General features: G+C 56.3%; 4 protein-coding genes across 4 annotated transcripts; 1 reads left to right on the forward strand and 3 right to left on the reverse strand.

Moving 5' to 3' along the window:
- Nucleotides 1-615: 615 nt before the first annotated feature.
- On the reverse strand, nt 616-2193 carry MFIFM68171_08074 (CCCH zinc finger DNA binding protein; the record flags this gene model as incomplete). The annotated part of the gene is made up of 1 exon (XM_071063494.1): nt 616-2193. One exon carries the CDS (start codon nt 2191-2193, stop codon nt 616-618), a length of 1578 nt encoding a protein of 525 aa, XP_070919595.1.
- Nucleotides 2194-3440: 1247 nt separating this feature from the next.
- On the reverse strand, nt 3441-3977 carry MFIFM68171_08075 (CFEM domain-containing protein; the record flags this gene model as incomplete). Its single annotated transcript, XM_071063495.1, has 1 exon — nt 3441-3977. The coding sequence occupies one exon, from the start codon at nt 3975-3977 to the stop codon at nt 3441-3443; it is 537 nt and encodes a 178-aa protein (XP_070919596.1).
- Nucleotides 3978-6665: 2688 nt separating this feature from the next.
- On the reverse strand, nt 6666-9130 carry MFIFM68171_08076 (Efflux pump FUS6; the record flags this gene model as incomplete). Its single annotated transcript, XM_071063496.1, has 5 exons — nt 6666-7327; nt 7381-7927; nt 7998-8339; nt 8462-8872; nt 8930-9130. 5 exons carry the CDS (start codon nt 9128-9130, stop codon nt 6666-6668), a joined length of 2163 nt encoding a protein of 720 aa, XP_070919597.1.
- Nucleotides 9131-11254: 2124 nt separating this feature from the next.
- MFIFM68171_08077 (uncharacterized protein) lies at nt 11255-12619 on the forward strand (the record flags this gene model as incomplete). Its single annotated transcript, XM_071063497.1, has 1 exon — nt 11255-12619. One exon carries the CDS (start codon nt 11255-11257, stop codon nt 12617-12619), a length of 1365 nt encoding a protein of 454 aa, XP_070919598.1.
- Nucleotides 12620-13103: the final 484 nt, after the last annotated feature.

Genomic DNA, 13103 nt, shown 5'->3' on the forward strand with positions numbered 1-13103 from the left:
GTACTGCGAATAACGTTATCTTCCGTGAACGAGGGAGCCCTACCCCAGAGCATGGCAAGGCAAGGAAGGGTCAACTCGCAAGACACACAACTTCCTAAGGTCCGCAAAGTGGCTCTCGAAATTGATATTGCTGTATTATAAGCTAATGCTATCTAGTCAAGCACAACCTGCTTATTAAAGGGGTTTTATCCATGAAAAAGAAGTTTAGAGTATCAATGTGGCAGTCCCTTGCCATCTCCCACACAAGTGAATCACTCAAGCTCCCTGCTGTTGAGGGACGCAAAAGATCCCAATTTTTTTTAAAGGCCGAAACTTGAAGCTTTGCGGGCTTCTGTTCAGACACCTACCAATAGTCCGTCCCAGTTTTCCCTGTAGTCGATTATATGCTTCTACCAGGCTTGATGTTAAGCTTTGTAAAGGCAAGCATCCCCCCCTGAGACATGGTATATGCCATAAACCCTCGCCAAGGAGTGGCCGAGTGCTTTGTTGAGCCACAGCAAGCGGGCGTTTATAAGCCGAAGGCATCCGTGGGCACCTCGGTGCGTCGCGCCGCGCCGCATCTGGACAACAGGCAGGCAATACGCCGCCTCTCTCTTACATTATCCGCGTGGCTTCTTAACCGCTCGTAGTGCTAGTTTCGCTACAGCCATTAGAAGTAGACGATTTGCCCCCACTCTTGCAGACGCTAGGGACAAAGTCGGCAACGTCCAGGTCCTCGAGGTGGGCGAGGTACGGCAGCTTGCAGTAGACTTTGCCGCCCCGATGCTTGCACTCTTTGCACTGGCAGATATGGCCGTGGGTGCAAGTCTCGAGCCTGCAGCCGCCGCGGCGCGGGCAGGGTTGGGAACGGGCAAGCGACTCAAGGGCAGGTAGAAACTCCTCTTCGAGAGGCTCGTGATCGTATTCACAGCGATCGCCGGCGTCGCAGTATCCATTCAGGTGGAAGCTGTTGCAGACCCGCTTCTTATCGACGCGGGCCTTGAGGCGACCGATGGTTTCCGCACTCACCGGCGGTAAGTAGGCATCCAGACGATAATTGGCCTTATTAACCGCGATGGTGCCCGGGGGGATCTCTTTTTTTCTAGGGAGCCGGTCCAGGGCGTGAGGGGGGGCCACTGACGTGCTGCTTCTGGGAGGCGAGGGCAAGTCTGCGTATTGCGGTAAGCCATTTGTGGCGCCGAGCTGCAGGTCGCGATGCAGATGTTTACAATTCTTGCCGTACCGACATTTTCCGAGAGCATTAAAAAGGCAGACGGGCTTCTGCTCGTCATTCGCAGTTGTCAGAGCTACGCCCCAGCCCGGCTTGACGGGTGACGAGGCGGGCGATGGGGCATCCGGTGCCCCGGGTGTGGCTGAGCAAAGAGCCAGTTGCTTCAAGTTTTGGATTGATGGCACCGTGGGGGTCTTGGCGTTGACGGCAGCCGTGGCGAGCGGCCAGTATGGCGCAGACCCGTCAAGGGGAGCGTGCCGGAAGACGCCGCGGAACTCTTCGATGCCCATGCCTAGCTTGGTAAACTCGTCGTGGAAACGGATCCCGGGTGAGTTGACGAGGGTGAACTTGGCGCTGTTGCCCACGAAGGGCATAAGCTCCGAGATGTAGCCAACGTCATGGCAAGCAGCGAAGTAAATGTGCTTGCACTGGGCACTTTCGGCATACAGATGTAAGAGGGCACGCAGTTTGAAGTCGGCATTCTCCTTCAGCTGGCCGGCGTCAACAAACTCGGTCAGGCCATAGGACCGGTTGAAACTAGCAATGAACGGGGCAAGAGAACGGCTCTCATTGCCGCTTAGGCCAGCCTTGGAAAGCGCCCTAGACAGACCAGCGACGTTGGCGTAGATGCGGACCATGACCTGGCAGTGCTCAAGACCCTTCCGTCGCAGGCTCGCCTTGACCTCATCGTTGAGCATCTGGGCCGCGCTGCTGCCGCCCTCGGCACGCTTTGCAATCAGGCTGTCGTTGAAGATGTAGCCATCGCCATCGACCAGGACGAGCACAAACGGCTTTCTTTCTCGGTCTTTTGCCATCTGCTTGTACTTCTCCCTAGCCTCGCGTTCCTCCTCGTAATCACTCTTCAAGCGCCTATAGCTCTCGATCAAGACTTCGTGTTGGTTTAATAATTCGGAAAGTGCGTCGGTCCGGCGGAATTCGGCGAGCTGGGCCGCAGCCCGGTCGATTTCCCGGTCGTTGAGCATGGCTTGTCGCGGCGGAACCAGGAGCTAGGGATGGGAAAGAGCTTGCCTGTGGGTCAGGTGGGTTCAAATGAAGCATCTCGGGGGACAAAAGTACCTATCTCGTCGAGGTTCTGGCGGGAAAGCGGCAAGGAATCCAGGCACCAACTATGCTGCTGGGCCGGATCAGCTCGCAATGGCCGCTGCCCAGCCGTCGCGAATTGATTGCCCCAGGAGACTATTGAGGGAGCGAGGTGTGTGACGGCAGGTTCCAGGAAATCCAGCTCTAGCGATTTGCAACAGAGCGATGAAACAGTCCGGTGAATCATTGGAAAGCAGAAGAAGCGAAAAAGCACGACAGGACCAGCGTTGCTGCCGTTGCAGAGCTTGTCGTTGCAGAGCTTGAACAAACGAAGCAAAGCTCCGATGGTATCTGACAAGGAAGACTAGGGGACTGCCAACCGCCACTGACATACCGCTATCCAATCCGATTGGGCACTAACGCGACACCGATGCAGCTCACCTGCAGCCAAGCTCTGCCACTCAAGCACCATGAGGCCGTGGCGGCCGATAAGATAAGCAAGCCATCGCACCAACAGGGCAAGACGCGTCGACAGGTATGCGCAAGCTAACGGCGGCACGGCTCCTTGGTGCTTGCTACGAAGCTATCTCTCATGTGTCGAATTAGACGCTAAAACTAAATTCTCACCGAACTGACCGCGCACCATCCATTCCAGACCGATCCCAAATTAACCGGGTCGCGGCCAGAAGCAGAACATGTCGAAAATGCCCAGCAACCCGGTCGTTGGGTTTCTTTGAACAGGACCCGGTCTTCAGGATGGCGGGCCCACAGGTCGCCGTGGCAGCGTCCCGCATACGGCATCGAGATCGGCGTGACCCTGGAAAGTATGAGCTACACGTAAGCGTACGGCGGTCAGTTCTACAGCGGCCAAAAGGAGGGTGGCTGACACGGCGTGGCCAACGGCCGAGTCCGCCATGTACAGTACAATCACAGTGGACGAGACGAAAGACGATAGCAGAGTGACAGGGAGGGTTCTACTCTTTGGCCGCCCAGCGATGAAGCACGGTGAGAAGAAAAGTATGAGAAGGTGAAGAAGGACTTTCTGCCCGGTTTGTCTATTGTGCATAAGACCATTTTAGAAAGCATATGCCTGACCCAGATCCATCAACGCTAAATGAAGCCCCGTAGGGAAAGAGAACGCCGGACCCGACAACCCATTATTAACCGTAACCCCCGCCAGTCCCCGCTTTTAGAGCATCATTGCCGCGTACCCGGCCACGGCGGCCAGGACACCGATTGTGACGGTGCCAGCGGCCTTGGCGTGGCCAGCGGCGTTCTCATCATCGAGGCCCAAGAGCCTGCCGAAGGCGTCGCCCGTTTCGTCGATGGCGGCGTCGACGCCGTCAATGGCCCTGCAGATGCCATCGAGGTCGACCTGATTCATGGCATTCTCGTCGCAGGCGCCCTGGGTGTTGTTGGAGTTGCACTGGGCCACCCGGTTGTTCCAGTTGACGCCTTGGTCGCTGCCGCAGAGGCAGCTGATGTCCGAGGGGCCGCAGTTGAGGTCACCGGCGACCCTCCGCAGGCATTCATGGGCGCAGTCGGGGAAAGCGCCGATCCTGCCTCCGGGGCCGTCAGGACCGAAGAACTCTGAGACGCTGTCGGCGGCGCTCGAGACGGTGTCGGTAACGTCGTTTATGACATCGCCGAGGTCCTGGGCCTGGGCCAGCGGGGCAGCGGCCAGAGGAAGGAGGAAGAGGAGGGTCTTGGTGATGGAGAGCTGCATCTTGGAAATGTTTGGATGGTTTTGGTAGGAATTAGACGGTTGATCGCGTGTCAAGGTGGACTTGTATTGTGAGAGAGGAGTGAGGCTTGATGCTGTTGAACAACGTCAATGTGTCGGGGAGTGGCTTCGAATTATATAGGGCTGCGGGCCCAACCCAAATCCCGCCACCACATCCGGGGGTATCGCCATCTCCAGGCTGACACTGGGGAGATTCCGCCCCCAGGCGGTGGCCGGCCTGTTGGGACAGGGCCTCGGTCTCAAGAATCGGTTGTGCCTCTCGCGGGCAGAAGACGGGATGAGGCACAGCCCCATGCGCCTTGCGGCAGGGTCTTCTTTTCCCTGCAACGTTGAGAAGATATGATTTGAGAATCAGCGGAAGGAAGACATGGGGCCTGGGATAGATGTGGGGCTAGCGGAACCAGTCAGGCATTACCGCCAAAGATGTTTTTTTAATGTTTTTTTTTTTTTTTCTTTCTGTTTTGTTTATCAGCTTTTTTTTAGTTATTTCATCTCCTTTTTTCCCTTCGTTGTTAAACAAGATAAAAATTCATCACTGTCAACAAGCGAATGCAAGGACGGGAAGTTAGCCGGTGTGCAGGAGGCTGAAACTTCACATTTCGTGTGCCATGTTCTGTCGGAATGAGGCTCAGTCCAGACGACTCGGAAGGGGGCGTGGTGAAGGAAGGCCTTGGCAAGGCTGGCAACGGCAGCGGAAGCGATAAAGCAGCAACTCCAGCCTTGCGGCCCGACTATTTTTGGCCGGGTCCCACCAAGCACATCCGCCACCAGTTTTGCGGGGCAGTGCAGAAAATGGCAGGTGGCCAGTGCATCCCGATCCGGGTTGGCTTTGTCCGCGTCTGGATCCACCTCCGCTATAAGTGCCCTCTACACTACTAACTGTACCTTGAGAACACGCTCGAGAGCAGACGGCGAGAGGATCGACCATCAAGGAGAATGCTAAGTGCGAGCTTGCAGTTTCAATTTACAAGACCCTGCATGTCATCCTGATCAGGTAATGGTTCCGCACCCTGTGCACCACGAATCCTTCAGCGGTCAGCATGAGCTAACCCTGGCCCCAACACTTCGCACCGTAGATCAGCAAGTCTCGGATAAAGTTGAGCTCACTTTTCGCTGTCGGGTCGACGAAATCCGCTGTGTAGCAGAAGAGGAATGCATTACACTAGTTCGATGCCAGCCGCAGCGAAACGTCCAATGTCAAAGGTTTGTCCTTTCTGTGGTTCGGGACCCCATCTCCCAAGCGCCCCACAACGGAGTTGCCAGTACATATGCATTCATCATCCATATTTGTTGGGCCCTTTGGATAAGGTGGATTACCAACTAAATAGTGTAGTAGTACCAGCAACCGCCACGGTATGGACTTTCCCTCTGTGTCGCTCCATAGTCCAGCCTCAACCCCTGCGTGTCACTAGGGGGGCCAAAATTGCACAGACCTGGTTCACGACCAACTTGGTTGGAGGACAAGCACATACCCTAGTGTATGGTGGCGTTAGAATGTATTGGGAATGCAGAGGTGCCTTGCCACGTGTTTGCCCTCTACACTAGCTGGCCTTGTACACTAGACGTATGAATTAGTTCTGGGCGGGACGGGACATGTCATGAATATCTCCGTTTGAGAGCGCTGCTCGTTCTGAGCAACAAAGGGCCGCAAACACTCAGCTAAATGGCATTAACAACGCCCTCCCTATATCATTTTGTCTGGTATATTCTCTTCTTAAAAAAAAAAAAAAAAATTTTTCTTTTTGGGTGGTGTTCCTGTCTAGTCCAAAGTATGGAGCCGAACGAAGGCGTTACTTCTACCACTCAATCCGGCCCTTGTCATTTCTCCCCTGGAACTGTTTGTGGGGTTTGAGAGCCACCCGAAACGGTTGCATCCCTCGACCACGGGCTTGCATCCGATTTAGGTGTCGCTCATCTCCTGAGCTGCAGGTAGCGAAGGCCCCTGGACTCATGCGTTGGATGCCTAAAAATGCAAAATATGTACCAATCTGGTTAAACCGACACCGCCATCCTGGACTAACAATTCCTTCGACACCGTTTGGTTTACTCAAGGGCGGTCCTTCCACCCGGGCTAGCCGGTTGTTGTGCCACGACACCCGTGCCGAACTCCTACTTTTTGGTAGTGTTGCTGCGGCCGCAGCAACACTGCAAACTTCGCCCGGGATTGGTTTCTTGCGGCCGACAATGTGCCCGACATTGCGGCACGGGACGGGACTGCATGTTCATCAGCCCCCAGCTTCGACCCCAAATGCAACCAACAAAGTTCCACCTTGTGACGTGTTGCCAGCCGTGCAACCTGCGCCCTTTTTTTTTTTTTTTTTTTTTTTTTTTTCGACCCCAACGGGCGACAACTACACAGTAAGAGGCAATTCCAAGCAACATCACTGCCTAGATAAGGTAGAACGAAAGGCTGACACCGAGGTCGTCGCACTTTCTCACCAGCTCTCATTTAAATGAGCTCAGCTTGTACTAGTATTACTAAACCCGGTTTGTAAACTACGTGGCATGGCAGTACAGTTGGGTGAAAATGCAGCCCCCATCCGGAACTCCCTATCCATTTTCCATGCAAAAAAGAAAGAAAAAAAACAAAAACTCCTAAAACAATGGGTATTGATCAATGCGCGTGACTTGATCCTCACTCACCATCTCCTTCATCCCCTTCGTTGTCCTTCAAGTCCGATGCATCCACGCTGGTGCTAGGTCCGCGAACATGGCTTCGTGCTCGGCCGCGTCCGGACGTACTAGCTGCCCGGACGCGCAGACCTTGGCGAAGAGCGACTCCGGGCTGGCCTCTTCGGGCACAAGCTCGGCGCGGGCAATCGCCGACGTCTCGAAGTCTGACTTCTCAATCCCACGTATCGATGCAGCCTGGGACCCCGGCCTGGAATCGGCGAGTATGTCCACTGGGATTATTCTGCCGCCGGGCTCGATGTAATAGGCCACGGCTGCTATCTCCTCGGCAAAGTCGGCGCTGTTCATGCCGTCGAGACTGATTCCTTGGTCCTCGAGCGATGAATCTTGTGGCTGTATAGCAGCCGAGTATGTGCTGGTACTTTCCGTGTCGAAGCTAGACGGTATCCGGCTGCAGGTTGTTATTGAGCCCTTGAACATAGGCACGTCAGCCAAGGATCTGTCATGCGCCTCGCCGTCCGGTCTGGCTGGTGTTGATGCCACAGCCATGACGGACGCGGCGGGAGCTTTGGCCCCCTGCAACACAAACTTGGACTCGAGAAGCTTGTCCATGTTGTGATGTTTGATAACGAGACTAATCAGAAAGGATGCAATGGCTGCCCCGGTGATCGTCCAGTAGACGCCGTGGAATCCCGCGAGATCTGCGTCGCTGTTATTAGTCTTATCGATCAGGCTCTATGGGACTTTTGCTTACACGCTTGCAACGCGCCCTTGCGTGTGGGGTCCGCCGGAAGCATCAGAGCCATTGTCTTGACAAATGCCTCGGAGTTGTGCACGATGCTATCCGGCAGGCCGAGCTCGTCGAGCTTGTTGCCCATAACATTTTGAAACACGGTGCCTCCAACTGCCACACCGAACGACATGCCCAAAGTCCGCATAAATGCGTACATAGCAGCCGCGCGTCCGGCGTCTTCCACGTGGCTCACGGCCTGAATCCCGACATTGACGCTGGTAAGGAGCATGCCGTGGCCGATGCCAAAGATTGCAAGGATGACAGCCCAGACAGCCGTCTTTGTGTACTCATCCAGGAGCAGTAGGAGACCGCACCCAATCGTCGTGATGACCCACCCGCTCCAGATGGCCCATCGGTAGCGGCCAATCCGGGTCGTAACCAAAGAGATGACAATGCTGCCAGGGAGAAGAAAGCATGTAACGGGAAAGATGTCCAAACCAGACTGTGTTGGCGGCTCAAACTTGATGGCAGTGAAGTAGAATGGTATGTAGTACAGCGCGCAAAAGAGCTAGAGTTGGCCGAGTGTTAGCGCTAGCAGGCCGTGCATGGGCGGCGTGCCTGGGAGCCGGGAGGCTTACAATAAATCCCTGAAAGAGAGCGCAGGCGTAGGTGGCAAGTGCTGACGTGGAGTGGAAGAGAGACGGCCGGAGAAACGGTTCCCGGGCGCCATAGCACTCCCAGATAACTGCGAGAATCACGCCTATTATGCCGACAACCATGGGCGTAATCGCTTGGACGCTTTTCCATTCGTATTGGATTCCAGCCCATGATATTCCCACCAGGAAACTGGTCAGGCCGCCAATGAATAAAAAGCCGCCTACCCAGTCGACCCGTACCAGCTTGGAAACGAGTGACGTCTTCTCAGTGGTGAGCTTGACATAGATTGGGACGAGGACAAGGCCCAAGGCACAGAACGGAAACTGAAGAGGGATTTCTGCGTCAGCGATGAAATTCAAAGTCCACTCGGGGACGGAATTATCCCCTGTAACTAGTCTACCCAAGGGCCGAGTAATCAGGTAGGAGTTGGGAACAAAGCACTCACATTAATGTAGAAACACCATGTCCAAATGACATGCTCAACAAACAGCCCTCCTATCAAGGGCCCCAGGACGCTGCCGAGCGCCCAAGCAGCCAGAACCAATGAGAAATACTTCGGTCGCTGCCGCAGCGGTACGATATCGGCGAAGATTACCTGTCCCATGGTGATAATGCCACCGCCACCGATTCCCTGGATCGAGCGACCCACGAAGAAGACGGTGAAGTCTTTAGCGATAGGCGCGCAAAGAACCGTCCCGATCGTGAAGAACAAGACTGACGCCAGGAGCATCTCCTTGCGCCCGAAGATGTCGGAGAGGGCGGCAATGAAGGGCTGGCACACAGCACACGACAGCAGGTACGATGTCCCCGCCCAGAACGCATCCGTTGCTGTCCCCCCCAGATCCTCTGCTAATGTCTGGTCCAGATAATCAGTTTCACGCCGTCCCCAGGAGAACCAGAGCGTCGCACTTACCGGCAGAACGGACACGAGGATCGTTGCATCCAAGGCCACCATCAGTGAGATGACGGCGAGCGTGAGCATCACGGCATACTCTTGCTTCCCGGGCGTCCAATCCACCTCCGCTTTCTCTCCCAGCTCCAACTGGGCACCGTCGAGGCCCGTCAGGTCGACATCTCTCCCCATGGCGGGGTATTCTCTGCCAGCCGAGGTCATGCCGGGGGGCTCTTGCTTCGCTCTTACTCTCCGGGACCGGGACTTGCTATATGAAGACGGACGACGGCGGGCTGTGGCCAACCATCGACCCTAGTGCGGGTGCGGCAGTCGCGGCAAGTAGAGAAGGGGGCGGTGATACGCTCACGAGCGAGAAACGAGCGGCAGCGGAACTGGCAGCACAACTCTCAACCGGCGTGCTGTATCCCAGAGCAGTAACGGTTACGGACAATACCAGGGTCTCATGGCGGGGAGTCTGGAGGGGGACATTCTTATGACCTAAATGAGGTGGCGAGGCTCATTGGGGTACAGGAGGAATCAGTAAGTCACCATCCGGTATTGGCCAGTTGCAGTGCAACATCTGACGCTTAGCTCGATGACTGCGGACATAGCTTCTCATGATCCGAGATTCACAGCCATGTCCGGACGCCCGTTGGCCACCAGGCATCAGATGTTGCGGCGCGCAGTCTGCAGCCAAGACCAGCTACGGCCAGCCACGCGAGCTTATTAACGCTAACTACACCAGCTAGAGAGAGAGTCGCCGACCTTGATCTTGATTTAGATCTGGGACTGCATCCCACCTGCGGAGCGCAATGGGGATAGCGTCCTGTCAGCTGACGGATTGCCTGGAATGGTAGCGCGTGGCCGGCCTCCCTCAACAGCCCTGTAGGCCAAACAAAGGACCTGACGGCCAGCAGGGTTCGGTTCCTTTCCGGTTGCATCAGATGCGAGCAATACCGGCACACAGCCCGACACTCGTAAAGTCCCAACACATGGCGAGAGAGCACAGGTGCGCTCGTAAAGTCCCAAACGCACAGGTGGAGGTTGCATCAAATTGGCGGCTGGCGGCTGGCGGCTGGCGGCTGGCGTGCTCGGGGGAGACGAGGTGGTTCGCGCGTAGTGCTCCTGACCTTAGTAGCACTGCCCACTTGTGAATGTCCCGATGCAACCTCGGCTTTGGCTGCTGTGTGTGTTGCAGAAGCAGGTTTCCCGCCAGCTGAACCAATTGTGAGGCCACCCCGCGCATCTTATCGACTTTGGGTTCTAGGGTTGCATCTCTCTAGCCAGCTCTCGACACCACCACGAGCAGCGGCAGATGCCGCCCCGCGGACCAAATGCCGTTCCAAGGACTCGCCTCCACGAGACAGCGGGCGGGGTTCTACCTCCCGGCCACTAACTGGTGCATTAGCTGATACTAATCTCAGCTGCAACCTGCAGCGAGCCCGCACCCTCTACGTCACGAAGTAGGGCATACCGTCTTTCTATCGTGGGGGGTGATGGGAGCCCCTCACATGTCATTGTCACACACGGAGACTAGATAGTTCGTCCGATCCGCCGGCCACCATCTCGACGAAGGCCGACTCGGGCATCACAAGAAGGCTACTAGTACCCGATGACAGCAAGCTCTAGCAATATGCCTTGCTCGCAGTGCAATGACAAAATCCCAACTTCAAATTGCCGTCACTTGCTGTCATGTCAGATCTAGGCAGACGACGAGTGCACCTGCTAATCGCCTCATGCATCGGTTTTTCAAAGGCCCCGTGTTTCCAACGCCACGCCACGCCTTGCACAATCACAGGTCGCGGCCTTGAACAACCTAGAAGCCTCACTGCTGGATTGACGATTCCTCCGTAATCCGATATCTGACCTCCAAAGGGACTGCCTGCTATTGCTCGGCAGATTCCCCCCATGGAGCCAGGGTCGCATCTGGACAGCGCCGCGTTGAGACATATTTCCCACCTCGACCTTCACTGCCTCAGCCACAAGTCCCACTTCCCACGTAACCTCAGCGGCGCACGGTAGGATCCGGTGTTGGCCTTTCGCACTTCGGGTTGCCAGGTGAAGAAGTCGGAACGCGACAGCGATAATAATAGATCGTCAAGTTCGACGGGGCAAGTGCACCAAAAGCTCAATCGTGATACTGATACCCAACAAGTATCTGTGCCCTGTCAATCTGTATATCTTGCGAAGCTGAGGGCGCTTAGGTAGCCAGCTGCTGCAGGGATTTTGTAGAAATGAACATCCCTTGAATATTGGCTTTGGCGTTATAGAGCGTTTGTCATTTCCCAGTTTGGAGTCGGGGTTTACTTTCTAAGAAATCCCATTTCCTTCCACAGCACAGCAACCATGGGGAAGACCAACCCAGAGCAGTCTCTTCCCGGTTTTGCTCGGGTTGCGCCGTCGATTTACATCCAAGACTCGCAGGTGAGCCTTGGCGACCAGCAGACTGGTCTAGGGCCATCTCCGTCGTTCGCGCCATCGCTATCCTCGCTGCCTTCCCGTCCGGCCCGTGAACTCAGCAGCCGGAGCAGCCAAACAGCCCCGCCAGATCTCATCATCATCACCTCCTGGACTGGCGCCGCACTCAAGCACGTCGCCAAGTACACGACATCGTACAACATCCTCTACCCCGGCGTGCCCATCCTCGTCATCACCACCGTCGTCTCCGACCTGGTGGTCCGCTCAGCCAAGCAAAAACTCAAGACTCTTGGCCCGGCAGTCGACTACCTCCTCTCCACCACCCCTTCTCCTTCTACTACTCCTTACCCTTATTACCACTACAACACTCCTTATTTCGAGCAGCAACAGCTACAGCTACAGCAACAGCAACAGCAACAGCAACAGCAACAGCAACAGCAACAGCAACAGCAACAGCAACAGCAACAGCAACAGCAACAGCAACCACCCTCCACCCTCCGCTTCAACTCCATCCTCCTGCACGCCTTCTCCGAGGGCGGCCTGCACAAGGCCGTCTGCCTGGCGCGCGCGTACCTGGCGGCGACGGGGGAGGCGGGGCGGCGGCGGCGGCGGCTGCCGGTGGAGGCGTTCGTGCTGGACAGCACGCCGGGGACGGCGCACTTCGGGACGGCGGCGACGGCGTTCCGGCGGTCGCTGCCGCACCAGGGGTCGGCGGTGGCGCGGGCGCTGGGGCGGCCGCTGGCCGCCGGCGTGGTGGGGCTGGCGTGGCTGGGCTTGCGCGTCTCGGGCGCCTACGGCGAGGCCGACGTCATCTCGGCCAGCCGCCGCGCCCTCAACGACGAGCGCCTCTGGCGCGTCCGCGGCGTGCCCCGCACCTACCTCTACGGCGAGGGCGACGAGCTCGTCTGGTGGGGCGACGTCCACGCCCACGCCCTCGACAGCAGCACTAGCACCACCACCACCACCACTACCAGTGCCGCCGCCGCCACGGCGACTGATGCTAGTGCCGGTGCGGCGCCGGGCGGGGAAGGGGGAGAGGAGGGCCTGGAGGGGCCGCCCCAGGGCCCCGGCGTGGGGAGTCTGATGGTGCGCTTCAAGCGGACGGAGCACTGCGCGCACGCCCGCGGGGAGGTGAACGGGCGCATCTATTGGGCGGCGGTGCGGAAGACGTGGGAGGCGAGGGAGGATGGGGGGTTGGGCTTGGGGCTTGGGTTGAGCAGGCGGTTGAGTTTGGACTCGCTCTGTGACTGGGGAGAGGAGGCGGAGGAGAGGGATGGGGGGAGTTGGTTGTGAGGGTACCTGAGGATACTCATGGAGAATGCTACGGAGATGAGATGAAGTTGTTGTTGGTGGTGTTATTCGTAATGATAAGGTTAAAGTACTCTCTTTCAACGGAAAAACAGAAATTTAAAAATGAAAAATAAAATCAAAATAAAATCAAAATACAAGTTAAAATCGAGCATGGTCTTCCTTGGAAGCGATGCTTCGAAATGGGCAGGAGAATAGCGCAATGACGCCTGTAACAGGCCCTGGAAACTAAGTCCCCTTGCAGAGGAGGTATCGTATAGCTAGAAAACCAGTATGACTTTTACTTCCGGTCTATGTGCGTAGGGCTCTTTTTGTTAAATTAATTTCTGCGGGTTGGAACTAACTCGTGTAACCTAGACAACTCCGAAGTGATAATCTACCTTAGGTTACAATCTAGAAGCATTATCTCCTTCGACTGCCGCATACCCCCGTCATGATTGGTGCGCCTGGATGGATCAGTCTTTCCCGA

The sequence above is a fragment of the Madurella fahalii genome (assembly GCF_045866475.1).
Source record: "Madurella fahalii IFM 68171 DNA, scaffold_4, whole genome shotgun sequence".
Taxonomy (NCBI): domain Eukaryota; kingdom Fungi; phylum Ascomycota; class Sordariomycetes; order Sordariales; genus Madurella; species Madurella fahalii.